At 39.2% G+C, this 27,910-nt stretch overlaps 2 protein-coding genes across 2 annotated transcripts in view; one reads left to right on the forward strand and one right to left on the reverse strand.

Moving 5' to 3' along the window:
• LOC119897136 (lamin-A-like) overlaps positions 1 to 22,717 on the forward strand; it is a 32,482-nt gene extending 9,765 nt beyond the window's left edge. The window contains 12 exon segments of the mRNA XM_038710714.1: positions 14,134 to 14,290; positions 14,989 to 15,114; positions 15,766 to 15,936; positions 16,917 to 17,042; positions 17,276 to 17,496; positions 18,320 to 18,447; positions 18,450 to 18,625; positions 18,922 to 19,029; positions 19,486 to 19,605; positions 19,704 to 19,763; positions 19,958 to 20,131; positions 20,488 to 22,717. Coding sequence (XP_038566642.1) covers positions 14,134 to 14,290; positions 14,989 to 15,114; positions 15,766 to 15,936; positions 16,917 to 17,042; positions 17,276 to 17,496; positions 18,320 to 18,447; positions 18,450 to 18,625; positions 18,922 to 19,029; positions 19,486 to 19,605; positions 19,704 to 19,763; positions 19,958 to 20,131; positions 20,488 to 20,523 — 1,603 coding nt within the window. The 3' untranslated portion in view covers positions 20,524 to 22,717.
• A 138-nt stretch (positions 22,718 to 22,855) lies between these two features.
• Positions 22,856 to 27,910, reverse strand: part of LOC119897135 (platelet endothelial aggregation receptor 1-like) — a 55,573-nt gene continuing 50,518 nt past the window's right edge. The window contains 3 exon segments of the mRNA XM_038710713.1: positions 22,856 to 24,915; positions 26,524 to 26,718; positions 27,482 to 27,544. Coding sequence (XP_038566641.1) covers positions 24,776 to 24,915; positions 26,524 to 26,718; positions 27,482 to 27,544 — 398 coding nt within the window. The 3' untranslated portion in view covers positions 22,856 to 24,775.

Raw genomic sequence — 27,910 nt, forward strand, 5'->3', positions numbered from 1 at the left:
GCTACACACACACACACACTCTAGAATCAACGCACCTTTTCGTTGTAAAATATTATACTTTGAACTGCTCCTTTTGATCAAAGTTTGTCTGATAAGGATGTGATTAAACTGTAGAGGTTGTAAAGTAAACAGCCATACCCTTTTCAGGATCAGATCTACTTTACAAACACAAAGTAGGGATTTATCTCGTCTGACTTTGCCCCACCTGTTGGCATGGTGTGGTTTAGGGTGTGTCAGCTGGTACATTAAGCTCCCAGACATTTTCTTGCAGTCAGTCTGTTGGAACAGTATTTTCAAAAATGGATTAAAAAGGTGCTGTGATAGAGAGAACATGGTAGAACATGTCCAGGTGAAGCACTGACTGAAACTGAATATGATACAAAGATCTAGTGCTATATTGTGCATGTTCTTATACTGTGTTCATGGACTGATATGCAGTGTTGACACCAACTTGTTATATTCGCAACTATCAGAGAACACAGCAGGAAGTGCCGTTATCATATTGCACATTCCCATTTCCTTTCTTTGGAATATTTGCATTCCGTCTGCATTGCCGATAAATATAGTCCATGCATTTTTGCAGTTTGGGAGTGATGTCACTTTTGTGTTGCTAATGATCACTGACATTTCTCTTTTGTTTTGGTTAAGTGTTTGTTTCCCCATCAACTACATTTCCTCATCATAGCTCATACAGATGTAAAGCTGTATTCTCACCTCTACTTTTTACTATCTGGAGACTTAATTTGTCTTGTTACATATTTTTAATGTAATTTTAGGACGACGCGTTAGGCACTGACATTAATGGTACAAAGGAAATGGACATTACATACTAAGCGATGCATAGCTTTTAATAATCAACCAACCTGGATCCTGTGAGGAAAAAGGGGAAGTAAAAGGGGGAGCTTCTGATGGAGAGGGCGAAGAGGTGGACGTCATAAGAAATGGTCTAATATTAGTCATAGCTTTAGTTTCAGTGAGTAAGGTTTCTATATTTAACCCGAGGGAAACTTAAGATGAATAATACATTATACATCTGTGCTATTATAGGGCCTTGTTATGAATAACAAGAGGACTCATTTAAACAGCTTATGTCAAGTTTGTTGAGATGAAATGTTTGTCTTCAAAGTCTCTTCCTAAAATGGACAAGAGCAAGCCTGTGCTCCACTTCTGATCATGCAGTCAGGCCTTTGAAATGCTGCTGATTTTTAAAAGTGAAGCTTTCTTTCAATTCAAATTGTCATTGAGAACAGTGCATCAGTATACTTTTTTTTTTCTTAAGCGATTACGGAAGTACCTCTGACTGCATGGGAAGCTGTCAGTGTACTAGAGCATCTCAGACTAACTCTGACTGTCATTATACTGAAAAAGACAACAGACTCCATTTGACAGACTGAAAATGTATATTTAGGAAACTCGGGGGTGGGTGGGTGTAAAAATGCCCTATTTATTGGGCAGTACCTAAAAATGACTCTCACTTTTGATTAATCTGCAGATTCATTTTTCAGTGAAAACCCTTGGTCTATAAAATGTAATGCAATAGTGTAATGCTCATCGCAATTTTGTAAAACCCCAAGATGACATCTTCAGATTGCCTATTTTGTCTTACCATGAGTCCAGAACCCAAAGAGACTGAATTTACTATCACAAAATACAAAAAAGGCTGCAAATCTTAACATTTTGGAATCGGAGAGAAAAAAGATTAACTGATCATCAAAATATTTACTGATTAATTTTCTGTCGAGCGATTAATCAATTAGTTGTTTTAGCTCTACAAGTAAAAAGTAAAACAAAATTTGGCAAATAAAACAAAAATGTGAATATATAAATGTTAGTGTTTTCCTTCCAACATCTAAATGACTGATTATGCAGACCTGGTAAAAACATGAATAACTGTAACATGCTGTTATTAGGTCAGTGTAATTAATGGGATAAAAAATGGAACTTGCCAGGTCCTATAATCCTGGCATATCATTGTTTAAATGTCCACCTTGACACTGTTTTAAAATTCACTTGTGGAGGCTCAAAGTCTGACCACTTCATTCACTGCATCACCATAATACAAAGCCAGCAGACATTAGAAAACATCTTCTGGCTGCATTTAAAGCGCTCTGAGATAACTGTTGTTGTGATTTGGCGCTATATAAATAAAATTGAATTAATCCTGGCTTAATATATCTTTTTCACAGCAGACATTTTGACTTGTCTTATCAGGAAAAAAAGCGCACACAGAACTAATTAAATGAACAATGGCTTCATTCCATGCAAGTGCCAGCACGCACAATACCGAGAGCCTAGAACTTTCTTCATTAATGTTGTTAATTACACCAGTGTTTTTCATGGAAAAAAATATCAATCTAATGTTTGATGTGAAAAATGTTTTACTTTCTCAAATGGATCTGTGTCTTGTCATTGGCGCCGTCTCAAGTTTGAATGTCAAACAAAATTAAACAAGCTGCATTTTCCCCACCACACTGGCATTTTGTGGATTCAGTTTAAGCTCAGTATCATGCGCCCTTTTCCCTGAGTCCAGAAACGGGCAGCAAACCACCAGCCGCAGATTTCATCGTGCTGCTGTACATCTTTTTTCATGCTGTTTGATCACATTCTCCTCTGTTCTTCTGGCTGCCTCACGGGGGAAACCCTGTGTTCCCCTACGATGATCTCAGCTTGTATTATGTGACAGCAGACAATTGTCTGTCACATTGAGTCATTCCAGGGCAGATAAGGGCTCAGAGAAGAGAGTGTTATGCAGCAGTGATGTAAATTTGATCATGTAGCTCTTTCTAAGCATCCCAATATTATTGAATAACTTGTTCAGAAGTACAAAAAATAATCTCTTCTGGTGTCTTTGCATATGAGAGTGATACATAAATTATTTATACCTGAATTATCTTAGACTGTTTTTCTTACCAAATGCAGTTTGTCTACAGTGCTTTGTAATATTATGTAGCAACAGTAGCTGTAACTTCGCTATTCAACCAGAAATAGTGAAAGTGATCATCAATTAATCTGCCTATTTTCTCACAGTTTTTTGGGTAAATGTTTCTTTGAGCAGATGTCCTTTAGATAATGTCAGTAGGTGCTATAAGGCCTGGCTAAAGTATGGCTGGTGACTGTTTGTTCTTTTAGCCCCTAACAGAATACTTTGCAATGGAAAACAGATGTGGCAGGCCTGTAAATGTGCTGGATGGCTGCTGTATGGAGCCGTCTCTGTTGGGTTTATTGGTATGCGAGTAATGAGAGAGTTGGTCTTGGACTTCAGCGGACCAGAACTTGGTACAGAGCAAAGGATTTGGCAGGCTGCTGTATTGAGAGAGTGTGTGTGTGTGTGGACTTTATAGAATAGCAGTTTCCATAAAGCCTTCAAAGCCAGCCAAGCCCTCGATGACTCACTCGCACGTGGACAGGGTAAATCACTTTAAGATGGTGGGACTCCACAGAGTCACCCTTTCTTTCTCTGTCGCTTGTGCTCTCTCACGCTCACTCTTTCTTTCTGCCCAAGGACCTTCCCATTGGGAAAGGGGCAAGATGGGTGCTGTAACCTCCACCATCCCCTCCTATCTGCTAAGTTATATAACAAGTATTCCGTTTCCAGATCTGTAAATGCTCATTTTCTCTGAAATAAGTTTAAGTTTAACTGGATGTTTGGAGCAGTATTATATAATCTAAACAGGGCAGTGAGTTTATAAGGAAACCCTTTCAGTCTGAGATGAGATCTCAGATGTTCTGCATTACTGTTGCTCTTGTTTATTAGGACTGAGGAAACGTGGTTTGGAGCCTAGTTTTTACGTCTTGATGCAGTTTCTCATCAGTTACAGCAGTCGTCTTTTGTTGTACTTTGGTAAAATAATTGGAGATGCTGATTAGTTTAATTTAAAATCAGTATCAATGAGTATTGCACTGCTAGGCTATTTTACTGTTGCATCAAGATTTGAGATTCAAATCTATCACATAATAGACTCACATAAAATTGGGTTAAAAAACAAACAAATAAAACTAAAATAAAAAAAATGGGTTTACTACAACTAAAATGATAGTTTCCATTTGAAAACAATTTGTTTCCCCACACACTCTTCTGGCTCAGTATGTTTTTGGAAAATACTTAACAGGTCTTTTTCTTTTTTTTATACTTTTGCCAGATGGGTGGGGTTTGCCACAAAGAACAGTACACAGAGTGCCAGAATTCAGACAATCACAGGAAAGCATAGGAAAGTCAATGCAATGTGTTTTTCCAGTGTTTTACAGCTCATCTGACACTAGGTGAATTGTCCTGATGCAAAACTCACCTTTTGCTCTGGATGTGTGCTTTTCTCTTTCTGTTTGGTCTATCCTATACACACCAGTGTATTTCCTGTATGTCTGAATTTGATGCCAGTCCATTTTGGCAATGAGTGAGAGCACCCAATCATCAGGCTCGTTCCACAACCACAACTTGGTTATACTCCAAGCTTCAAATCCCTTTTTTCCCCCTCATACGCTAGCACAAGCTAAAGAATGCTGACCAAAACTTATCACAGTCTGTTAAACTCCTCATGGGTTTTGTTTAACTTTAAAGCTAACATTAGCTGCACTCTCTGTTTTCTACCCATGGAGTTTTCATTGTAACTCAGAGCAGCTGGAAAGAATGCTGTACCTCACTTGAGAGGAGGATAACACAATCTGTTCTGTACTACTAATGAGATGCTAGGATGCAAATTGAGAACTGCGAAGCTAACATACAGAGACAGTTTTCCAGAGCCAGCACAGCAGCTCCAGACAGCGAAACTCACAACTCTTCTGCTACTATAGCTAACATCTAAACAACAGCATGTCTTGGCAAGCTAAAAAGTAAGCTGAATGTTCATAGACAAGTCATTCAATGCTACCTGACACACACATCGTGGCTGGAATAGTGTTGTGTGGCTTGACCCAAGCCAATTTGTTTGTTTCCCATTTAGAGAGCCAGGGCTGTGTACAAACACCAGATTTATTTTCAGCGCGCACACAGAACACACAGCTAGCAGACCTTGAGGAGATATTTGCTAAATTTGACAAAAAGAAGTGTATTGAATTAGTCTCACAGCCCACCTTTTTAAGAAGGACAATTGATGTGCAGTAGCACATACATGCAAAGAGTAATTGCTTATTGGCAGAAGTCTCTTCTGGCAGCAAGATATTCCTGTTTTAATAAAGCAAAAGTGTTAAGATAATGTAGTTGAACCTGTTATCAAGAGTTTTTTAGTGTCTACAGGCCCTGCAAGGTTGCATTTGGAACAAAATAAGAGATGGTTTCTGTTTAATTGTCAGATTTGTACACATGTATGTTTGTCAAGATGATTTTAAAAAAAGAAGATGAACAGGAAGCTCATTGGTATAGTAACAGTAACAATTCTTACAAATTAAATTAAGGTAATTAAATTTGTTATCTCTGTTCCTGCATTCATGTGTTCTATTGCCTGCTTTACAACACTGCAAAATGAAAACTAAAAGGGTGAAGAAGCAAGCTCTGAGTTCTTGCACTGCTCTTTATCATCGCAGATAAACCAATTCAGTACCAGTGAAATATAGCGCATAAACTAACACAAAGACAATCAGGCAACCGGCGTCTGACTCACTGTCTGATGAATCATCAACCAATCATGTAGGGAGGAACAAGGGTTGTTTCATGTGCCTTTTAGTGTCTGTGGACATGTGCGTACACTTTTTCAAACAGCCATTGTGAACCGGCAGTCTCTTTTTTTTCACTTGTTGACTGATACTGTGTTTGAAGAACTGTATTAACAAATTTTCTGCAGGCATGAACGGAACAAAGAGAATACATATAATTCTTTTCAGTTTAAAGAGTTTGTTTTGGGGACAGCTTAAACAAAACCATGAGTTTGACATGAAAGAACATTGCCTTTCCTCGGTTTTTCCCCCTCCCTCTGTGGTTGTCTTGTCAGGAGTCGGCTCCCTGAAACCTATCAGACACGGTCGGCTTTTGCTCTGCTTTCAGACTGAAACACTAGGAACTCTGTTTCCATCTGCCACATGTGGATGTGTACGGGTGGCCCCTGGCAAAAGCTGCATTGTTGGCGGTTTCTGGTGATCTATCAAACACGCATATAAAGACACAATCCCTGTATTTGTGTCCCTCATCCCTGAAGAGACCCAGGAAACAGTCATGTGCCACCCTGTGTTTTACTGCACAACACCCTTGAAAAGGCACAGTTGACTTGAGCTACAAGGCTCTAAGAGGATTTTGCGTTATTGATTTTAAATTCTTTCACTATTAATTGTTGTGCACAAGTCTAAAAATGGCATTCCTGTAAATTTAAAGAATTTGAACTCTTTAGAGTCCTCATCCTGGTCTGGTTTTTGGAGTTTAATTTCAAAAAGTCTGAATTAGTCAGAGATACTGGAATGAATTTGCAGTTTGCTTTCAAATTATGTATTATATATGGTCAAAGTTGAGTGCGGACGAATCGGATGCCATCCCAAGTAAGGTTTGATTTGTATTGTCCAAAGTATTAATTGACAGAAAAAAAATATAAAATAATACAGTAATGAAAATGATAATTTGTTGCAGCCTGCATCAAATCAGGTGTTTTATTGTAATGGCCCACTGTATTATATTGTACTCCAGCATGTTTTCTTGGTGCCAGTTCTATTTCTGGATCCCTGTGTTTGTTTACTTAAACCCCATTATTCAACAGCCTTCCTCTTAGTCACCTTTTCCCACCAGTGTTGTCCACAGAAAGCAGCTTTTGTGAATGGCTAAACTAAATGTAGTGAGGATGGAAAGAGGAAAGGTCAGCTATAATTGGAGAAGGGAACATTTTAGACAATCTATGGGGAATTTGGGAGAACCCCTGTTTTCTTCTCAACAGGTTGAGCAGTGAGTCATCAGGAAACCCTGCCCACACGTGACCACACATGCTTGCCAGAAGGGGTTTGTGGGTGTGTGTTTGTATAGTAACATAACATATGGATCAATGGACACTTGTAATGCATGTCAGATGAGTTATTTGAATGGTACTAAAGGAAATGAATGAGGTGAATGAGATGAATTGTTTGTAACTATAGCAGCATTTTGCAGAGAGTCACTGGTTTAAACAACCTGGAAGGGAAAACCTCATGGGTGAAATGAATAAGATGCACCCCCCTGTTTCTTCACAGCTCCAGCAGATGTGCCCATGTGCAAAGCGCTGAACCCCTATTGCTGCAGGGGAGCTGCTCTGTGGTAAACAGCACAAGGCTGCAGCTCTAGTGGGCAGCTCCCAGGTGTCAGTGTGTGTATGTAGGTATCTCAAACCCTTCTAGCTACTTTCCATGCACCTGCCATAAATGGGAATTTTAGTCAACTTTCCTTAAAAAATACAAATTTAAAATCTTAGTACTTCATTCATCATTTATTTGCCCAGGGTTTTAAATATCACTTTCTGAGATTTCTGCTGCCATCCCGGTAAATGAAGGAGAATTATACGAAATAATAAAATAATAAACTAGTGAGCATTCTATCAATAGTTTCTGCTGGTTGCTATGAAAACTGTGGACAGTGAGTTCTGTGAATTATCCAGAGTAATGGAGAAATTGTAATTTAATTAAACATTAAAACAACATCATTTATAATGGCAGCAGAAATCTCAGACGAGGCAAACATTTTAAATCAATCTGTATGGGTAGAGAGCACCAGAGGTAAGGAAGGCAATATAATTTTTTTGTAACTTTGGTGAACTACCCCTTTTTTATACGGGATCAAGTGTAGCCAATATTATGCCTATGTATGAAACAATGTGATCAGTGCAGGACACCATGTTGACCCTCCGTAGTCAGAGCATGGATTTTTCCTTCTTTTTTTTAGGAAGAACGGGGAGGCTGTTCTATTAGTGCAAAGGTCAGACTAAAACACTTGTGCTGTGTAAGCTTGTGTTTTAAATTTGGAAGCCTGGTAAAGTTGCCTTGAAAAATATCCTGCACACAGATTTAACTTCTTCATTGCTTTGTAGTTTGCTTTTTTCTTTGATTTAATAGTGCATTTCCTCTACAATGACTTATATAACTTATATTTAATGCGGACTGTAACAACTTGGCATCAGTGTTGCCAAGGTAATATAAAGCTGTTTTGGGTGGCTATGTGGCTGCAGTAATTTGGCTGCCATATCCCGTAGAAGTTCTAGATTAGAATTTCCTTCAGGAGCGTACATAAAGTACATCCTCTCAGTCTTTAGATATTCTAAAATATTCGGAAAATCTGCACAAAAAAAGTCCAAACCTTTTTTATTATTATTATTATTCAATTGCGTGCACAGTGTGGTGGAAATGGCATACTAGCAGGTCTGACGATGAAGTCTTGGTTGCCACGGCAATGGCATAGCAAAGCGGGGGAGGTAAGGGGGGAGGTGCGCATTTTTCTCTCTCTTTCACTCTACGAGGCGGGGTTCGTTTCTCGTTACTGGGGTGGACAAAGATAGCTGTGAGTCATCCTTGAGGCTGGGAGCCGAGCCAACACATTCCTCCTCCTACTCCTCAGATTTCTTGTCTCTATTATTCCCTCTCTTTTTCTTTTTGTCTCTTTCTCTTTGCATTTCCATTTCACCCCCCCACCAGCCTCTTCTCTCCCCCATCTCACACTGTCTCTGTCCAATAGCTCCCATTTTGTCTCTGCGCCTCAAAATGTGTCATTTACTCTATATGCTCTGTAACAAAATGCCTTAAAAAGCTTTGATATTGCAGCTGACGTGGGTGGAATGTGTAACGTTAAACCTTTTATTATTTTTCAGTAAGATTTTTTTTTTTTTGAAGAGTGCAGACATTCATGGGAGAGAGGAAAGAAGGCAAGTGGTCTAGACTCAAAAAATAATATATTTTGCCGAAGTTACACTAGAAAGTGTAATAATTGCAAACGTGCAGCACTGGCACGAAGATCCTTTGCAAGCTTAGAAACAACTCGGCCGCCTTCTTTTACTTGCAACAGATTTCCCTTATCCTGATGAAACAAGCTGGTATATTTGTGCTTTATTTACCTAATTTCCCAAATGTAATCTGCATTTGTTTGCTCATCTATTGGCTCTCAGCCATTCTCTGTACCACATTTGTTAGTTTCATGCTGATTTTATTGTAAATATTAATAGTGTAATTCTTAAAAAGTAACTGCAGAATGACTCCACACGTGCTCTGAGTACTGGCTGCGAGGCTTCAGAGCTTTGATGGAACAAAATGTTACCCAAGTATGAGGATATTTATGCTGAGACTCTCTAATTACACAATTCCTACTGGATTATATAAACAGGTAGTCCCAAGCAAACGGCTGCATGAAGAACCCTTACACACCCTCCACTAAATTATGTAAATGGTATATAAGAACAAATGTCTGCAGAAACATACATGCATATGTACTGTATGTGCTAGAATGCACATTTCACAACACATTAAGAGTTGATGTCGTATAAAAAAATAAACATACATACTCACACACACATTGTGTACGGATGCACAGTTTTTGCAGCCACCACTCCCAGACACGTACAGTGCAGAACAGACATACACACACACTTTGAACACAACGGAGGGACATTAGAAAACCAGACCCCACACACAGTTTTAGCCCATATCCATGAACAGCATCCTGGAGAAGCCAGAGGCAAAGACAACATGTTAAAGAACAGTATAGACCGTCATACCTCTTTGTTATACATGTTGGAACTAAATTATTGTTATTGTGGCCAATGGTCACTGTTGTGACATTTTATTTATTTCTGATTTCTCTTTACAGATGATTTTGTCAGTACAGTAACACCATGACATTTTAAATATCTTATGTGTTAACGGTTTAATCATTTTAATCAATTGCCATCAGACTAAGCCAGGATCTTGCATCTCAGTAGCTGTAATGGCTAAATGGTCCTAAACTATTAACTACAAATTACAATTTTACGAAAAAAGTATGCATTTGGCAGCTCTTGTTTGGTCAGAAAAGCTATGCCGTGCTTTGGTGGTCAACTGATTCCAAACTGCTGTTGCTGCTCAGAATTATACCTTCCTGATATGTAAATTCACAGCAGTGCACGTCAGCATTCACCACTTCAGAGCCTGAAGAGCAGCTAACATATGCTGCAACTACACTGTACATTGTATTGAATTTGGTGTATTTGGGCTCAGTAGCTGCAGTGTTTGCAGACTAGCCAGCTGATCTTTTCTAAATTTTTGCACAACCTTGTTAAAGCCCTTGATAACAGTCTTCTTGACAAAAGCCTGAGAACACCTCACATTGAATGTGATTAGGGAATCAGACCAGAAGCACGCTAGAAAAATTGCTGCCATCATCAAGTCAACATGTTAATTTGTCCATACTTTTGTTTGTGATCTAATACCCACACCCAAACTAAGATGTTTGTATTTAGTGCTTATTAGCAAATGTTAGCATGCTAGCATACTAAACTAAGATGGTGAACATTGTAAACATTATACTTGCTAAAAATCCGCATATTAGCAGTGTCATTGTGAGAATAATATTGGCATGCTGGTGTTAGCCTTTAGCTGAAAGCACCACTGTGTCTAAGTTCAACCTCACAGAGCCGCCATCATGGCAGTACACTCTTAGTGTATGTTTTATTTTTTTCCTTTGGAGTATTTTTTCCATTGAAGTGTAGTGTAAGTGGTACATTTCACAGTTGCCGCTTGTGCTGAAGCCGCAGTAGTATAAGGGTTATCTATTTAAAGCAGTCATCAAATCGTTACACTGCTTGCCATTCTGCTGTCAGGGAGCCTCTCTGTCTTTCCGTTATATTTGTGTATGAAGAGAACACAAATAGTCAAGCAGCATGTCGATATGCCAAACCCACTTCTGTCCATTAATTCACTGCTGGTGCTGATCCACTGGGTCCATTAGCACTAATGAACATCACAGCAGCCACCTACACACACATTCACAAGCTTTCATCTGCCCGCAGAATCAGACTATTGAAATGTTTCCTTGAAAACAGTATTCATGTCTAGACAAAGAGCTGTATAGTTTCAAGTAATGCTTATATGAAGTTGTAAATTAATGTTGAAAATGTGTGTAATGCATTTACACTTTACAACCAGGTTAAATAAAAACAAAACACTTCTTTCTTTGTCTCTCTCCCATTACACAGACTTGTTTGGGTTAATTTGGGTTGTGATGAATTTAAGCACTATAACTACAGTAACGGCAGCAGTCTTGGAAAAAGAGTTGTCATCACACCTAGAGTTATTCAAGCCTTAGGGAACATGGCCCAAACAGAGGTAGTTAAACTGTATTATCTCGTTATGGTTACAACAAGATAATAGTCATTAAAACATTTTACAGGCATTTTGACAATTGTTGGCCAACATGTTTGCATGGGGTGACTGTTACTGTAGGCTCCAGTTTTTGTAGCTTCAGCAATTCAGGGAATGTTTGTAGTTGTTTATACTGTATGTGTTTTTATAGCATTCATGTTTTTCTCTGAACACTTTGACTCACAGACACAAGAATGTGACTCTTTACGACAAAGGTTGACTGGAAAAATTTTCCCACTAGCTATGTGATCTATTCAGAATTGCTCCGGTCTGTTCAGTCTGTATGTAGAGAGAGATGTTTCCGTTATTGAGTCTTTAGTCATTGATATATAAATGGGGTGGACAAAATAATAGAAACACCTGTCAGCGTAACGCATTACAATTTAACAGCACCACAAACTGCAGCTTGTAAAATGATCATACAATTAAATCAACACCGCTCCAAAACTGTTTCAACAAAAATTTTACATTATAACCTTCATGACGGTAGGATGTATTGCAGGACTGTTGTATTAGACTGCATTAGTTGTAGCTAGGTGGACCTAATAAACTGGCCAGGGAGTCCATCCATCCATCCATTCATCATCAACCACTTATCCTGCGTACAGGGTCGTGGGGTGGCCAAGGAGTGTATGTGTCAAATGTAACGTCCATACATTATTCACTGAAATGCTGTCAAACAATCTGCCCTCGAGCAAAGCTTGTACAACCAGCTGTTAAATTGTAGAAGACTGTGTTTAAATTACTTGTGAAGTTTATAAACATGAATTGGTGCATTGCTGCAAAAAAGGAATGTATGAACATCTGGTCCCAACATCTGGTCGTTCATATTTGGTTAAGTGCTCTGGAAAAGGTTAGTTACCATAGAATATATACACACACATATTTAGCTGCCATTTTATTAGTTAGCAAAAACCAATGCAGTGTAGTACAAAGAGGGTAACTTAAATATTAGAAACACTGCTCACTATAACACTATACAATTCAACAGCATCACAAACTACAGCTTCCAAAATGACCACATAGCTGCTCCGCAAAAACTTAATTATAACCTTCAGAAAGGTAGGATTTATTGTTTTAGCTAGACTGTGGATGGCCGATGTAGGATGTCTGTGCCTCCTTCCCAGAGCTGTGTGTACGCACATGGGAGGCCATGAGGCTTATTTGTTTGGACCCACTGAAACACTGGGCTGTGCCTCCCTTTTTTTTTTTTTTTTATCGGAACAATGAGAAGTCTGGGAGGCGTTTATATAATTACCCATTCATGTTCTCTAAGCGTGATTGTACATCTGTAAAGCATCATGGATACGTTTTCTCTGGATTTAATTTCAGACATTTTCAGGACATAATAGACTCACTCATTTTGCAGACTTTTCCTCTTTATGCTTTTTCTGTTCGGTTGCCTGCTTCAGGGATATAGTGAAGTTGTGCTTTTCTGCCACTTGTCTCTTTGTCCCAGCTCTTTTCAGGAATGAGAATTGCATTTTCCAGCTCTTCTAAAGCCTTATTGGTGTTTATTGAATACAGTAATCGATAGTGATTGCTGTATCATAAACCAATAAATTACAGTTTCACATCTGAGGTAATAGCTTGTGAATGGACTCAATCTTTTCTGTGGAGAAACTTAAGCGTGTTTGTGCCAGAGTTAAAAGTGTATCACTCTGCCTGCTTGTCCTAACACCCAGCTGGCAGTGACCGGAGGACTCTGAGGTTTGCGTAAGCAGCCTGGAAGCCATCTCCCCCAGCAGATGGCCATTATTAGTGACAATGAAGACTAGCCCACAGGGCCAAATAGAATAACAGGGAGCCCATATCCTTATTGACTGTGTATGAACCACCTATCCCCCCCCCCCCCCCGACACACACACACTGTTCACATCTTCTGCTGGGAATGTATTGTTTTTCCATCACTGTATCCAAGTCTTTTTTTTTTTCCAGCTCAAACTCTAAATTGTTTCCTGTAGAGATGTTACAGGATAGGCGGTGCACACATGCAAAAGCACATGTACAACAAACGTGAATTCTCCTAATTCAACACAGATCCCCTTGAGACAGAGTTGAATGGGCTCTTATTCAGTACTGAAGGCTAGTAACAGTACTGATACTGGTACTGATGTGTTGGCCTAAGTTCATTTCACATCAACTGTGGACAACTGCTGCAATCACTGCACTATGCAATGGTAGTTTGTCAACTGCAGCACAGTTATCCACCGCTTATCAAGTTTCACTTTAAGCAGAAATAAAGGAACGGGTTCTCATTATTATTATTATTTATTATTATTATTAGCACAACTGTAGACCTAGGGAGACATATTAACTGAGTGAGGTTGAACAAACTGTCATGTAAACCTGTCACAGCAAACTACTATTAGTGCATTAATTACATGTAAAACATGCGTGCTGCAAGGCAACGTAATTTGAACAACTTTCTAATACAGAGTTAAATTCAAAGTTCTTTACATGAGACAAAGAAATGCATTAGAATGACATTTAAAACACAAAATGGTGAGAATGAAATAAAATGCATTAAGAGGTTGTTCATCTTAGATTTAATGCCACTAATTTATCAGCCTCAACAGAAGTCTAGCAATCAGCACTTTGGTGTGAGTTTTTAAAGCAACATGAGATGAACTATACAACTCTGAAGAGGCAAAATCATCGGTAGTCAAATGGAGCGAAATAATGTAATATGTTAGAGAATAGTCCTTGAAAAACACAGACAAGCTGCATTGCCAAAGAGGAAGAGAGGCCACAATTGAACCCACTAACCGGGAAATGATAGACAGATACAGCGGGGATCATAATAACACATACAGTATCAAAGGGACAGGAAACTAACATCTACATCTTCCCTGTCTCGTATCTTGACAGGAATAGTAAAAAGGAGTCTGACCTGGAGGCGGCTCTGCTCAGGCTGAGGGACCTTGAGGCCCTGCTCAACTCTAAAGATGCTTCTCTCAACACTGCCATGGGGGAGAAGCGAACCCTGGAGGCTGAGGTGAAGGACCTCAAGGCCCAGCTGGCCAAGGTAAAAACAGTTTTATTAGAACTGAACTCTTACTTGTTTGTTGTTGACCGGAAGGGCATGGCTCAGAGCAAAAACAAACCCATTCAGAAACCATGGAAAGCTTTTTTTTTTTAATATACCATTGTGGCGCCTGCATTAGTATCAGAATAATTTTAGCTTAGTCCTGCCCATGACACATCACTCTAAATTGCATATGGAAAATGGTGTGGTGCTATTGCTGTTTACATCTGATTAACCTTGCATTGATTGTAATAGGAGAAAACCTTTAAAAGCACTGGTTGCCACCTGTTAGAAAAGCAGTTAGCAGTTGGAGTGCAAAGCTGCTGAGTGACATTTGAAATGATTGTCTCAGTGTGCTCTCTACCTTGTAAGTGCAGAAATGCCTCAGTGGAAGTAGTAATTTTATGTAAACCCTTAAGGCAGTTAATTATGAATGAGGACAAGGTGGTGGGGCAGACAAGGTTGCCTTCTCTGCTGTTTGTTTTATCAATGAATTTTGCCATAGGATTGACGTAGATACGGTTGTGGCCTTGCTCCACCTACTGGCCACCCTGAGAAACTATAGCTTTTCTCTTAAAAGAATAGTTCAAAACTCAAACCATGCTGCACAGATCACACCTTGAGCTGCATTTGAAACCTTAAAGAACATTTCTCATTTCTCTCCTCATCTTCTCTTTCCTCCTCCTCCACCCTCGCAGTTGGAGAGTAACTTAGCTGATGCCAAGAGGCAGTTGCAGGATGAGATGCTGAGGAGAGTGGATGCAGAGAACCGCCTGCAGACCGTGAAGGAGGAACTGGAGTTCCAGAAGAACATCTACAACGAGGTTCCCACTCTTCACCTTAACCCTTCTATATTTATTCATCTGTCCTACTTTTCATCTTTTCCACAGGATATTGATTTGCTTCCAACCATCAGCTTGTATGTTTTGCATTCCTGATGCAGATCTGTGTCACAGACGCACATTTTTCTTTATTTTATTTTAAGTTTATTTTCACAGAAATGATAAGACTAGGCTACAAGTAAATTTAATAGTTATAGCCATAATTAAGTCACATGTTTCACATTGTTCTAGTCATAGTTATTTCCTGACCAAATTCTGCCAACAGATGTGTGTTTTCCAAATGTAAACATAATGATTAGGAGTTGCTAAAAGGTCACCAGGGACCACTTCTGAACAAACAATTACTGCACAGTGACTGACTAATCAATGCATTTAAGTTCATTGAGCATAGCATATTTCTACAGGTGGAGTCTTTTTTTAATAGTTTGTAGTGCCTAAAAGAAAATAAACCAAACATCAAGACAAATTACTCTTTTTCTAGTTTAATAAAGTAATAAAAGAATTGACAAAGTCAATTCAGCTTCTAATGAGCACAAGTCCAAATTAGACTAGTCATGAGGCAAAGGAAAATACAGGAAACTAAAAGTAAGCGCTATTGAGACTGATAACAATCACCAACTTGTCTGTCTGTAGGAGCTGCGTGAGTCTAAGCGTCGGTACGAGTCTAACGTCGTGGAGATCGACAGCGGGCGTCAGCGGGAATTTGAGAGCAAGCTGTCGGAGGCCCTGGCTGAAATGAGAGCCCAACACGAGGAACAGGTCCGCCTCTACAAGGAGGAGATTGAGAAGACCTACAACTCTAAGGTATGTCTGGATGCTGCAGGAGGCACACTGCTGACACCTAGAGTCAAGAAGAGACTCTTTCTTTAATTTGGTGCGGTTTCGTTTGGGTTGTTCTCTCTGCTCTCTGGTCTACCTCGAAGAGGTGGTCTCTGACCGCCATCAAGTGAACTCTGGAGCGGTTCATTTCTGGTGTGAACACCATTCGAACCAATCACGTGAAGCTACCATTGTATATGTCATTTAAAATAGTACATATTTATTATTGCTGCACTATTAAATGTCTTATAGCTATTTATATTATTTCGTATTTATCAGAAAACATTTTATTATCAAGTAGTTAATACTTTGCCTTTGTGTTTGGTACATACAATAAACATATTAAGGGTATATAAACAGAAAGGCACTGAATGACATTTCCACCACATGGCTTATGTTTACAATTTCTGGATTGTTTGAGTTTTGCCTTTGTGAATGCAAACCCGACAAATTTAAACAATGTATCATCCTCGCATTGGTTCGATTCAGGAGCCATACCTTTTAGATGTGAACACGAACTTAATTATAGTTCAGCTTAGTGTCTAGTTGTTTTTCATTTGCAAATATCTTTAATAAGCTACAAATAGTCTCACATCCACACAATTTATTGAACATAAATAACCACTGTCTTGTGGGAATGTTAAAGAGGAATGTGGATAAACAGCAGTTTCTTCCAGTGGAATTTTCTTGTAAATGAAACCTTAGCTAAAGTGTTCTTTGTTTTACCAGACCCCTTTGTATAGTCAATTGTGAGAATTACTGTTTCTAAATTAGTTAATTTATTATTTATTAATTTATTAATAACAAGCTAAGAGTTATTTCTATTGTGGTGTTTGATCTTCAAATAAGTTAAAGATGTAATTCATGATAATGATGATGTCACCTGAAATATAGTAAACAGCATGTATTTTTAACAGCACTTAACCACTGCTGATAGCTGACTGTACCATCTCTCTGTCTGTCAGTTGGAGAACGCCCGTCATTCAGCTGAAAGGAACAGCCATATGGCGGGAGCTGCCCATGAAGAGCTGCAGCAGAGCCGTGTTCGAATAGAGAGCATGTCAAGCCAGCTCGGCCTGCTGCAGAAACAGGTACTCACACTCATACACTGGTTTGTTGATCTGTGCGGGTTTTTACTGGCCAAACTGTGCGGAGGACTGATATTGTCATGAATGCTCCAAAACACAGACTATAACTGTTCACCACCAAGCACCAGTGATACATTTTACATTAAGCTTTACCTGATGTGTCAAGCAGTAGTGTACAGACTGCTTAATTGGCCACTAATTGACTGATCTTTGTATGCGTGTTCTCCCTAAATCAGCTGTCGGCAAGCGAGGCCAAGGTGCGTGAACTGGAGGAGTCTCTGTCAAGAGAGCGGGACATGATGCGCCGGCGTCTGGAGGATAAAGAGCGGGAGATGGCTGACATCCGAGCTCGGATGTTGCAGCAGCTCGAGGAGTACCAGGAGCTGCTGGACATCAAACTGGCCCTGGACATGGAGATTAATGCTTACAGGAAGCTGCTGGAGGGAGAGGAGGAGAGGTGAGATTGTCGATTGTAAAACAGAGCTAGACCAATGAAAAACATAGCCACCTTGAGGCAAATTGATGGTTTACATGTTGTTACTAGAAGGGACGAATCCCTCACAAGTCAGAATACAAACAGTTATTATTCACTCTGACTGTATTTTCTCTGAGAAAATCTTGTTTTATGCCACAAATGTCTGCTTAAATGGTGAGGCTCAAGTTATATGTGCTTATTTGCTGTCTGTGCTGCTGTTATATGCAACTCTGTTATGAACTATAACAGGGGCTTTAGACGCTTTTTCTCATATTTTTAAAACCTAAAGATATATTTGTCTTCACCACATTCATAAATATATAAATAATTAGCTTTCTCTCTACCTGCGCAGCATTTGTCAAGCTATTAGCAATTCATTTTCATTTATTTAACCTTTTATAAAACAGCCTGTTAACAGTGAGGAACAAAAATATAAACAAATTAACAGGAACAGACAGAGTTGTTTTTAATATCACAGAAAACAAGGTATAGGCTCAATGAAAGCACTCACAGTGAGGCCGAGAGTGGTTATTATAAATAGTGTGAAAGTACAAGTTTTTTTTAATGCAGAGACTATTGCAGTAACTGTAAAGTCAGTTCTTTCTAGACCAGTTCTGGTTTGGGGGTTTTGGAGCATCAACCACTCAAAGGAGCAGGTGGTTATAGTAGCTATGGGTAAGAGTCCCAGAGCCATAAGGATGTGATATAAAAAGGCACTTTACCAAGAATGTGAGACTATATCTGTATGCTACACTGACTGCCTTGGTCTATATCTATCATCTAAATCATCTCCCTCTTTCCTCAGGCTGCGTCTGTCACCCAGTCCTCAACCCACCAAGGTCACAGTGGCGCGGACCTCTGGCTCAGGCCACAGCCACACCAGCCGCCTGGTCCATTCCGCTGCCACTGCCTCCAGCAGCCGCAACTCCTCCGGCACGGCAGCACCAAGAAGCGCCGCCTGAACGACAATGACAGTGAGACCTCCAGCATGGTGGGAGGCACTGTGACCAAGACTCGCATTAGTCAGCACGCCTCCGCCAGCGGCCGCATCACAGTGGACGAAGTTGACCTGGAGGGCAAGTTCATCCGTCTCAGCAACAAGGCCGACGAGGTAAGTGACTCTGTCTGTCAGCTGGCTTTTCAGACCATTTTAAACTGGTTTAAGTTTAAGTTTCACGGTACTGAGACTGCACTCAAAAAGGTGATAATGACATGCTGCTAACCTGTGACTTCTTTGAAAGCTACAAAAATGACTTGTTACATAATAATAAGCAACTAACATTTTTTTAATAATTTAAATAAACAATGGATGATCATAGATGGCAGAGAATGTATTCTAAGAAAGATGTTTTCGGTCTGAAAGACATTTTTCTGTCCTTCATCTCATTTTCCATTTCTCTCATGCAGGACCAATCTCTGGGCAACTGGCAGGTGAAGAGACAAGTAGGTAGTGCCACCCCCATCATCTACAAGTTTCCCCACAAGTTCACCCTGAAGGCTGGAGGAACTGTCACTGTAAGTTAGAGTTTTCTATATGTGTCTGTCTGTCTGTTGGTGTTTCCTTTGTTAATTTGACCATTATGTGCATGTTCATAAAGGCATTCTGAGTATCTGACCACTAGTAATGCCAGGAGCATGTAGGTGACTCATTGCTGCAAATGTCTTCACACTTTTTCACTGATTGACAGGTGGCAGTAATTATGTGCCAAAATACAGGAAAGAAGACTGCCAGCTAGCAAACATGGATATAAATATATTTTTTTAAACGGCTTAATGAAAATGTTTTATATGGAAGCAAATGCATTGAACAGGTCTGAAGGATGCACACAATGCTTTTTGATGAGAAACCCAGAATGTAAAAATTATTTTTAGAAAACTCTACAGGGCACCTTTTGAAATCTTTAATCATCTGTTTCTTTTTTTCTGTATGTCAGTAGATTTATAATCTCTTCCACTCTCTGACCTTTGCAGATCTGGGCTGCATCTGGCGGTGGAACCCACAACCCCCCAACTGACCTGGTGTGGAAGAGCCAGAACTCCTGGGGCACCGGCGAGCTCCTGCAGACCATCCTCATCAATGCCAACGGAGAGGTCTGACTTCACCTGTGTTTCTTTGAGCTTGTCTTACATTTCTGTTCCTTTTAACTGCAATAAATTAATCAGTTTGTTGTTACTTTACCCACCATCAGGAAATGGCCATGAGGAAAGTAACACGGACCTTGTTCCATGATGATGAAGATGATGACATGGTACATTCCTCTTCTGTTTAGGCAACTCTTAAATAATCCACCAAATCTGAAAACACTATCATCATGCATCAGGAAAAACACAACTCTCAGCCTGCCGTGACTGCAGCGTCTCCCAGTCGAACAGCAGTGTTAAGTAATTCACCCTGTGTGTGTGTGTGTGTGTGTGTGTGTGTGTGTTGCGTCGCCCCCTGCAGGGAGCTCACAGCACGAGCGGTGCAGAGAACGAGTACAACTTGCGGAGCCGCAAGGTGATCTGTGACTCCTGTGGGCAGCCGTCAGAGCGTGGCTCAGGTGTTTGCAGCAGCGGGGGTCTACCTGAAGGCCTCGTGGGACATTCCTTTTTCATGGGCACCAACGAGCCCAGACAGGTACATTACTGTTGTTGTGTTACATGAACAGCAGAAATCAATTCTTGGCCCTTACGCTTCTTTACATCAATGATCTCCCCTCTGTATGTCATGGAGTAAATGTGCAAATGTATGCTGAAGACACCAGACACATCTACACTAATCAACTTACATCAGTAAATACTTAGTTACTTTAGATCCAACCTTAACTTTTAAAGACTATTTTAAAAAAGCAGTGCATTGCAATTTTCTGTTGATTATATTGTATGGTTTATTATTGGATAAAACGTTATCACATTAAAAACTAAGTATAACAGCTGACCAGTTTTCTTATTTTCACCACATTTAATTCTGCACTGTGTCACTTCTTCCTTCAGGGCCGTGCCAAGCCGGAGAACTGCTCCATCATGTAAAACCAAACAGCACCTCACGTGAACCCACCACCACCTGTAGCCCACAAAAAATATTTTCTACTGTTGGGATGTATCTTTATTTTTTTATATGATCTCGTCAGATTTTGTATTCAAATTTATCTGCATGTTAAATTTGCTTTGAGGTTTTGGCAAAGGGCACAGGATTTTCATAATCAACCTTTGAGTTTTTTTTTTTATATATTCAAGTTATGTTATTGCATGTGTGCCTCGCTAATGCTTGTACTGTATCCTCCTCTTCTTGCGCCCTCTCACACTCACACATTGACACACAGACATAGAGCTCCATTGACCAGTGCTTCGATCCAAGCCGGGGTTTCACATTTAATGGCCAAGCTGTCATCACTCAACACGCACAGCTAGTGAACCCTGACAGGAATAAGTCTCTACAGCCATACAGACATCAGGAGAATGAATCCTGTGGGGTTTGTTAATCATGTTTATCGCCCATCAAATAGATTTATTTAAGATGTTGGTGATGTTGAAATTTATTTTCCTTGTTTCTTTGGAACAGTATTGTGCTAACTTTATATGCTACAGAGAAAAGAAAACTTTTTTTTCAAATCTACATTAGAAAAGTCAAGGAAAGCCAAAGTGCTGTAAGCTCAGGGTGTTCAGCAGCTGTTTTTTTTCACCTTAGCCTTAGACAAACATGTTATAATACATTTCCTATGTGGATTTAGATGGTTGGACAGCTGTGGTACACAGAGAAAGTAATTACTTGAGATGAATGTATATTTTTCTGTAATTCCCAGCTCGACCCCAGAGAAATGTATTATGTTTTCGAACGTGTATATAAATAGGGAATTATTCTTTGCTGGATAAGTTGATTGTACCTGGTTAAATGAATCCCATATGTAGCTCAGATTGATGTACATGTAGATGGGTTGCCTTAATTGTTTTTTTGTTGTAGTAATTCCAAAGAGGTTTTGTCGTGATCAAAGGAAAATGTAGAATTTATTTTCTACGTTGGGAAAATATCTATTGAGTTTTGACTGATAAATTTGGTGCCATATATACAGTTTATATTTATAGGATTTCTCAGCTTATTCAACTAAATGAACACTATTCTAATATAGAACTAATTGCAGCTATTAACAGAGTGCAACAGATTTTTTTGGAAACATTTTAACAAGCTTTTTTAGAGATTATAAATACAAATGTGCCTTTGGAGGACAGAAAAAAACCCATAATCAATCCGTGTTCTTTGAGCACATGCCTCATATTGCAGTCTTGTGACTGTCAGCTGTCCTCTGGTTTGTGTTGAGGTTTGTCCTGGTCATAAGGGCTTATTTTCCCTTTCCTCTAAGCTTACTGGCTTTGCAAATCTCTAGGCATGATTTTGGGATCTGAGTAGGATTGTGGGGTTTTGTATACTTTGGCTTCATGCACTGCAGGAATACGCACAGCAGGTAGATCTGTACATTAGTCTGGCAGCTTAAGTCATTCATACTACAGTGAAAAGCATAATTTACAGAAAATACTTGATAGCTGTTTTTGATATTTTGTTTTGTTACTTTTTTTTTTATTTGTGCCACATTAGATTCTTCTTTTTTGCCTCAAGTAGATATTTGATTTTGACACTATGATTGCTAAAGTGCCTTAAAGTCCATGACAGTTGTTAGTTAAAAGAAATGGCCAGCTCCAAAGATGTTTAGTATTTGGCCTCTGTGACACATTTATAATAGACAAAGACATAGCATTTATGTCATATGTACATTTGAGACAAGCTTACTGTGTGTAATAATATATGCAACTATTAAATGAATCATCCCTCTCAGAACAGATCACCCAAAGGGTGTGGTCAGAGTTTTTCAGAGGCCTGTCTGAATTTAAACCAGAAAGAACCTTCTTCCTTTTGTTTGTGTTTTCTTAAGAAACATACAGCTGCTCTTTAACTTGAGTATGCAATGGTGGTTCAAGTTAATGAACAACCAAGACACTTATAAAATCAGATTCAAACCACAGATGTAACAAAACCTCTTGAAAGGCCTTTGTGAAATCCTGAACCCTCCCTTTTTAAAGTCTTGTTGGAGGCCTCCTGAATCATTTTAAGGACCTGAGGATTTAAAATGTTACAGAAAGGGATTTGTTTTGAGCATTTAATGCCAAAGTTATAATTTGCTTGAAGTTTTGTCATTTCTATCATAACGATTCTGTTAAAATTATGGAAAAGCCATGCATTCAGTTGATGTAATGATTTGTTTTCTTTTCTAAAATAATGAGTAAAATTCTTTTTTTTTTTTTTTTTCCAATGACAGACTATTGTGGTTATTTCCTGTATATAGAACATTGTCATTCAAAACCAGTGATGAAAAGTGCATCCATTTTTATTTACATTATATACACACATGTTCCCATAGTTAGGTTAAATATTTGGCCATTCATAAAAAAAAAAAAAGATGAAGCCCTACCCAGAAACTATAGCATTTAAAAGCACAATGTACATTTTTTTGTGGTACCCTGGGGTTCTATTATGTAACTGATTTCATCCAGATTTGATACAAAATGAGCGCATATTTCCAAAAATATTTATAGAGGCAAAACTTTGGTTGACAGTTGAAAATTACAAAAAGTTACATTACAAAACAAACATTTTATCACCTTTACTGGTATTTGGCCTTACACATAGTTTTGGTTATTCTGTATATTTGTGGTACTCACAGTATTGAAAATTACCCCAAAATAATACGTTTGCAGTGGTTGGGGCTGAACACAAGTCAGACAGAAAATATCTGGGGGTACGGAGTTGGAAATAAGTGAGCTACCAGACCTCTGTAGTCCTCATCTCTGCTTTATGTTGCCAGCTCAAGGTTACATTAGCTCCTACCAACATAACACACAACTCCATCCTGACTATCTGTGCTGTAGTTGCATTATGAGTAATGTAGGCGCCAAGTTTTATGATTTTGTTTTTAAGTGCCCATTGTGGGTCTGACAATTACAGAGCTGCAATGACCAATCGGTTGCTGTAGGACACTACACTGACATTCATAATGCTGCTTTGATTTGGCTTGTAATTCCCTGTTTGATGATGGTTTATTTTAGTTTGTGCTTATGTTATGCGTATCTTTGGTCCACAGTCAATGCTTTGGTCACACAAACCCCTTAAAGACATGATCATCTTAAAATAGGGATATTCTACATTACAGTGAAGCTAACAATATCTTTCTGTATTTACAAAGGTTTTTTTTTTTCCTGACAGCAGCAATAAGCGAGCCACATTTGTGTAAACCATAGACTAACAAACGCGGCTTAAACAAACAGGGGACACGTGTATCATTGTGTGTCTAAATGCAGCATCTGGAGAAGACAGTGATGTGAATTTAAAAAGAAAAGCTGTTCATCGTGGCCTTCAGGTGGTAAACAAATATTTGGTACTTTTGTGAAACAACCTGACTTCTCCAGATTCCAGAAACCCGAATATCACCAATAGAGAAACAATGTTTTAATAACGTGTCTTAAACGCTGGCAGGATTTTTTTTTTTGCACTACTTCATTCGCTGTAGAAAATATACCTCATGTATAAGAGCACATGTTTTCAAAAAAAGGTCCCATGAACTTTGTCTCTTTCCCTTTTTTAAGGTTGACAAGGTTTTTTGAAGAGCAAATCAAAAGGAAGTCCAGCTGTGATCTGTTCATCCAAAGCTGCCTGTTAAAAAAGTTTGGATTCTGAAGTGATAGAATATAAAACAAAAACTAAAAACAATGTAAACATAAGTCACTGTTGATGATGAAGACAGAAGAAAATTTGAATTCTGATGAAAAGGGGCCTTTTAAACATGCACACCAGCTGATCAGTAGCAAACAAAATATGTGGAAAACTTCAATTGCAGTATGTCAAGATGAGTTCAAACACATAAGAATTCCCAAGTTGCTGCTTTTAACCATGAAGTCTTCTGGGTTATTTTTCCCATGGGAGGCAAATGCAGCTGAAGCCCCGCTGGCGTCGCCACAATCCAGCCTTCCTCACCGCAGCCTGCTGGCTCCCCAGTCTGGATGACAAGTCTGTCATGGTGAAGCAAGTACCACTTTAGGCCACAGAGGGGCAGTGTTGAGAGTTGAAAGGGGAGCATCCACTGTAAACAACAGTTAGTTGGTGGGACAGGCGCCTCGCTGCTGCTCTGTGGGTGGTCTACAGCTCTGATTGTCAGAGAAGAGTGTAAAGTTTGCTCTTCGCTTAAAATCATCCCCAAAGTAAGGAGGAGGGAAACTTCCTCTGCTGTTGTGACTGTCACTGAGGAGTTCTCCTGGGAGAGGGGGGTCGGCGGACTGGTGGCAGGTCGTAGTGTCCCGGGATGTGGCTGTTCACTGGGAGGTCGTAGTGGCTCTGGGGGTCTTCGTGTGGAGCATGACCGAGGGAACTCTGACGCTCTGGGGGGTGGAGATGAACAGACACTAAGAACGAGAGGTGCCCTTTTCATACTTCTAAAGGCAAATATCCCAACTCTTATTTCACTACATGAAATACACTAAAAATGCCTCGTTTCCTGATCATCTTTTGGATGTTTTGGTTTTAGTCCATTTAATTTTCACTTGAACAGGGTGACAAAAGAAAAAACAGTTGACTCAACAGTCTTGAGTCAGACTCAGGGTAATGTTTTGTGGTATTTTTCTGCTATGTTTTATCACAATGTTAAAAGTCTTAGAAACGGATAAAAAGGACCCCAGCTCACTGAACAAATTACAAACTGAACACATTATGTTCACAAGAACCAACTTTTTAACTTCAATTTCACTGACTTTAAGTTCATTAAATTAAGTTTGTCTCGTGGAGCTCACTTTGCATATACAAGTTCAAATAGGCAAAGATAACATCGTTAATATCACTGGGTTAATAATTACCCAAAATGTGTACTCTTTAAATTACACAGGCAAAGCTGACTTAATGTGTATGTTTTTCTATCATTAACCACAGTCTTCGGCTTCCAATAGAGCGAGTGTAAATAACAGTTATTGATGGAGCGGATTGTCATTTTCTCTCACTTGGCATCCTCACCCAAATTGTTGCAGACAACCCGGATGATGATATTCTACTTCACTAAAGGGAGAAGGACTGATATCAAGCCAATATTTCCATAAATCTAAGGATTTGACTCTCATTTATTAGTCTGACTTCATGTTGATGTATCACTGGTGTCTACACTGTAATAAAACGCAGGACTAATAAAAGATCAGCCACCCTTTTCCTCTCTCCTGCTCTTCCTCTTCCCTTCAGTATCTTTTCTTCACTTCCATGTAAACAGTTGTTCATCTATCAGGCTCTGCCATAAGGAAGCCCATCCTTCCCATGTGTCAGAGCTCAAATCCTGTTGTAATGTTTGAATGATCGCGAGTTTTTCATTTTGATGTGAAGATCAAGTCTCAGCTTTCTCAGATGAATCGACACGTGTGCATAGTCTGATTTTGATTAACAGTGGAAGGATGATGCATTTTTGCATGTTCAGCTGTTCACTAGAATTACACTGATTGACCTGACAGGGTTTAGAGCTGAAACAGCCTATTAATTGATTAGTCTATCGACAGAAAAAGTGTCAAGAATATCATCATGCAGATAAATCAATAATAAATGTTAGTGTAAGCCCTGCATGGGTGCAATGATTTAAGTTGCTATTTTGAAACTTGTTATTTTGATGAAACTCAACAATACATGTTTATCAGGGCATCAGCATGTTATATCCTTCTTTCTGGGTCTTTATTGAGGTAAAAAAAAAAAAAAAACCCATGTGCTTGTACCTTCCATCATGTGATTGGCTCATAGTGTTATGCATTGTGACCCTGACTCTGTCTAACAACCTGATCTTTTCTTCAAAAACTGATGATGTGAAGTTGATTTTATTTAGTCACACTGGTTGAAAAATAAAATGTCTAAAAAATGAACAGTAAAAACATGAATATCAACGCAGGTTTCTGATGCGCTGCAGCCCACATCCCCACATTATAATAATGTTTTTGCTAAAGGAGGTCTGAAATGTTGCTCACCTCTGCGTAAGGTGGCTGTGTTGAACGGTGGCGGGCTGATCTCAGTGTATGCTCGCTCTCTGGGCACGGCTGACTTCATCTCCATGTAGCTGCTCTCTGGGGGGCAGAAAGGCAGGCCGGGCAGGTCTTTGATGGTAGCATAAGGATTCTCGCTGTTCAGAGAGCTGCTGCTCACCGCCACAGTGTCCTTCAGCTCTGTCACCACACCGGAAGCAAAGAGAGAGAAGTTAAAACACATGTGAACATGTGCATGTGGTCGCAGCAACTCTAGTTTGGGTTTTAAGTTTAAAACATTTTTTAAAAGTTTTTTATGACTTGCGATTTCCAGAGACTGACAGAGGAAAGACCTTTTTCATTTTATGGGTTGAGATGGTTTAAAGAAAACCTAATGACAGTTTATTTTCAAGACCTGTGAATAATCTAAATAATTTTTATGAAACCCATATTTTGGACAGATGGTCGGTAGGTAGGTTTTATCGTCACAATACAACAAGTTTAAGAGTCAAATTGAGTTTTGTAACTCCCTTCTGCTACATAGCAGACAATAAACATTAATAAAGATTCAATTATGAAAAATGGTAACAGAAATAAACTATAATCACTGGAGCAGTGCTGAGGATGAACTAGAGGTTAAGAGTCTGATGGCTTGGCTTGGCTGCTCTGCTGTCTGGTGGTGCGGCAGCAGAAACTTCTATATCTCTTGCTCATCTCTTGAGGCACATATATAATGTTCCCCACATTAACATTAACACCAAACACAAACTACAGCTGAGTCTGATGGGAATGTCATTAGTTTTGCAGGTCATACAACAAAAAAGAGGTTTACCCTGATGATTGTGCTAGATGAAAAGCCAGAAGATGACCAAAGTTATTACAATTCAATGTGTGCATCAAATTGAATGGCAATCCAATTGGTAAAAGATTTCTGGTGGGGTGGTGACAAAGGGTGAGAAACTACCTTTGTTGTAATATTTTCCAAGGCTGGCACTGTAGCTGTAGCTCCGGTCGATTCCAAAAGCTCCTGTAAACAATAAAAGACAAATCTGGCATCTTCATTTTCTTCATGGCAAACTAATCAAAAGCAGATAAGCCGCTTAGGAAATCTGCAAAATCAATACCAGGTGAGTAAAAGCTGGCAATGCAGCTATCACTTTTTATGAACTCCTTATTGTTTTTATAGTCTCATATTAAATGTGCATTATTGACTAAAAAAAAAACTGTCCAAAGGAAATGTGATGGTCAATAAACTTTGGTGTAGAATTTATAAAAAGAGAACCTTTTCAGCTGTTGTCTGCATGTCTAAGCCCCGAATTTCTCAACATTTACACTCTTTACAGGTTTTTGTACACCAAAGCCACTGATAGCTGATATTTTCTGCTGGTATTTA

Source organism: Micropterus salmoides, unplaced genomic scaffold (genome assembly GCF_014851395.1).
Source record: "Micropterus salmoides isolate LMB-PRFRI ecotype aquatic unplaced genomic scaffold, ASM1485139v1 Ms_hic_scaffold_11, whole genome shotgun sequence".
NCBI classification, from domain to species: Eukaryota; Metazoa; Chordata; class Actinopteri; order Centrarchiformes; family Centrarchidae; genus Micropterus; species Micropterus salmoides.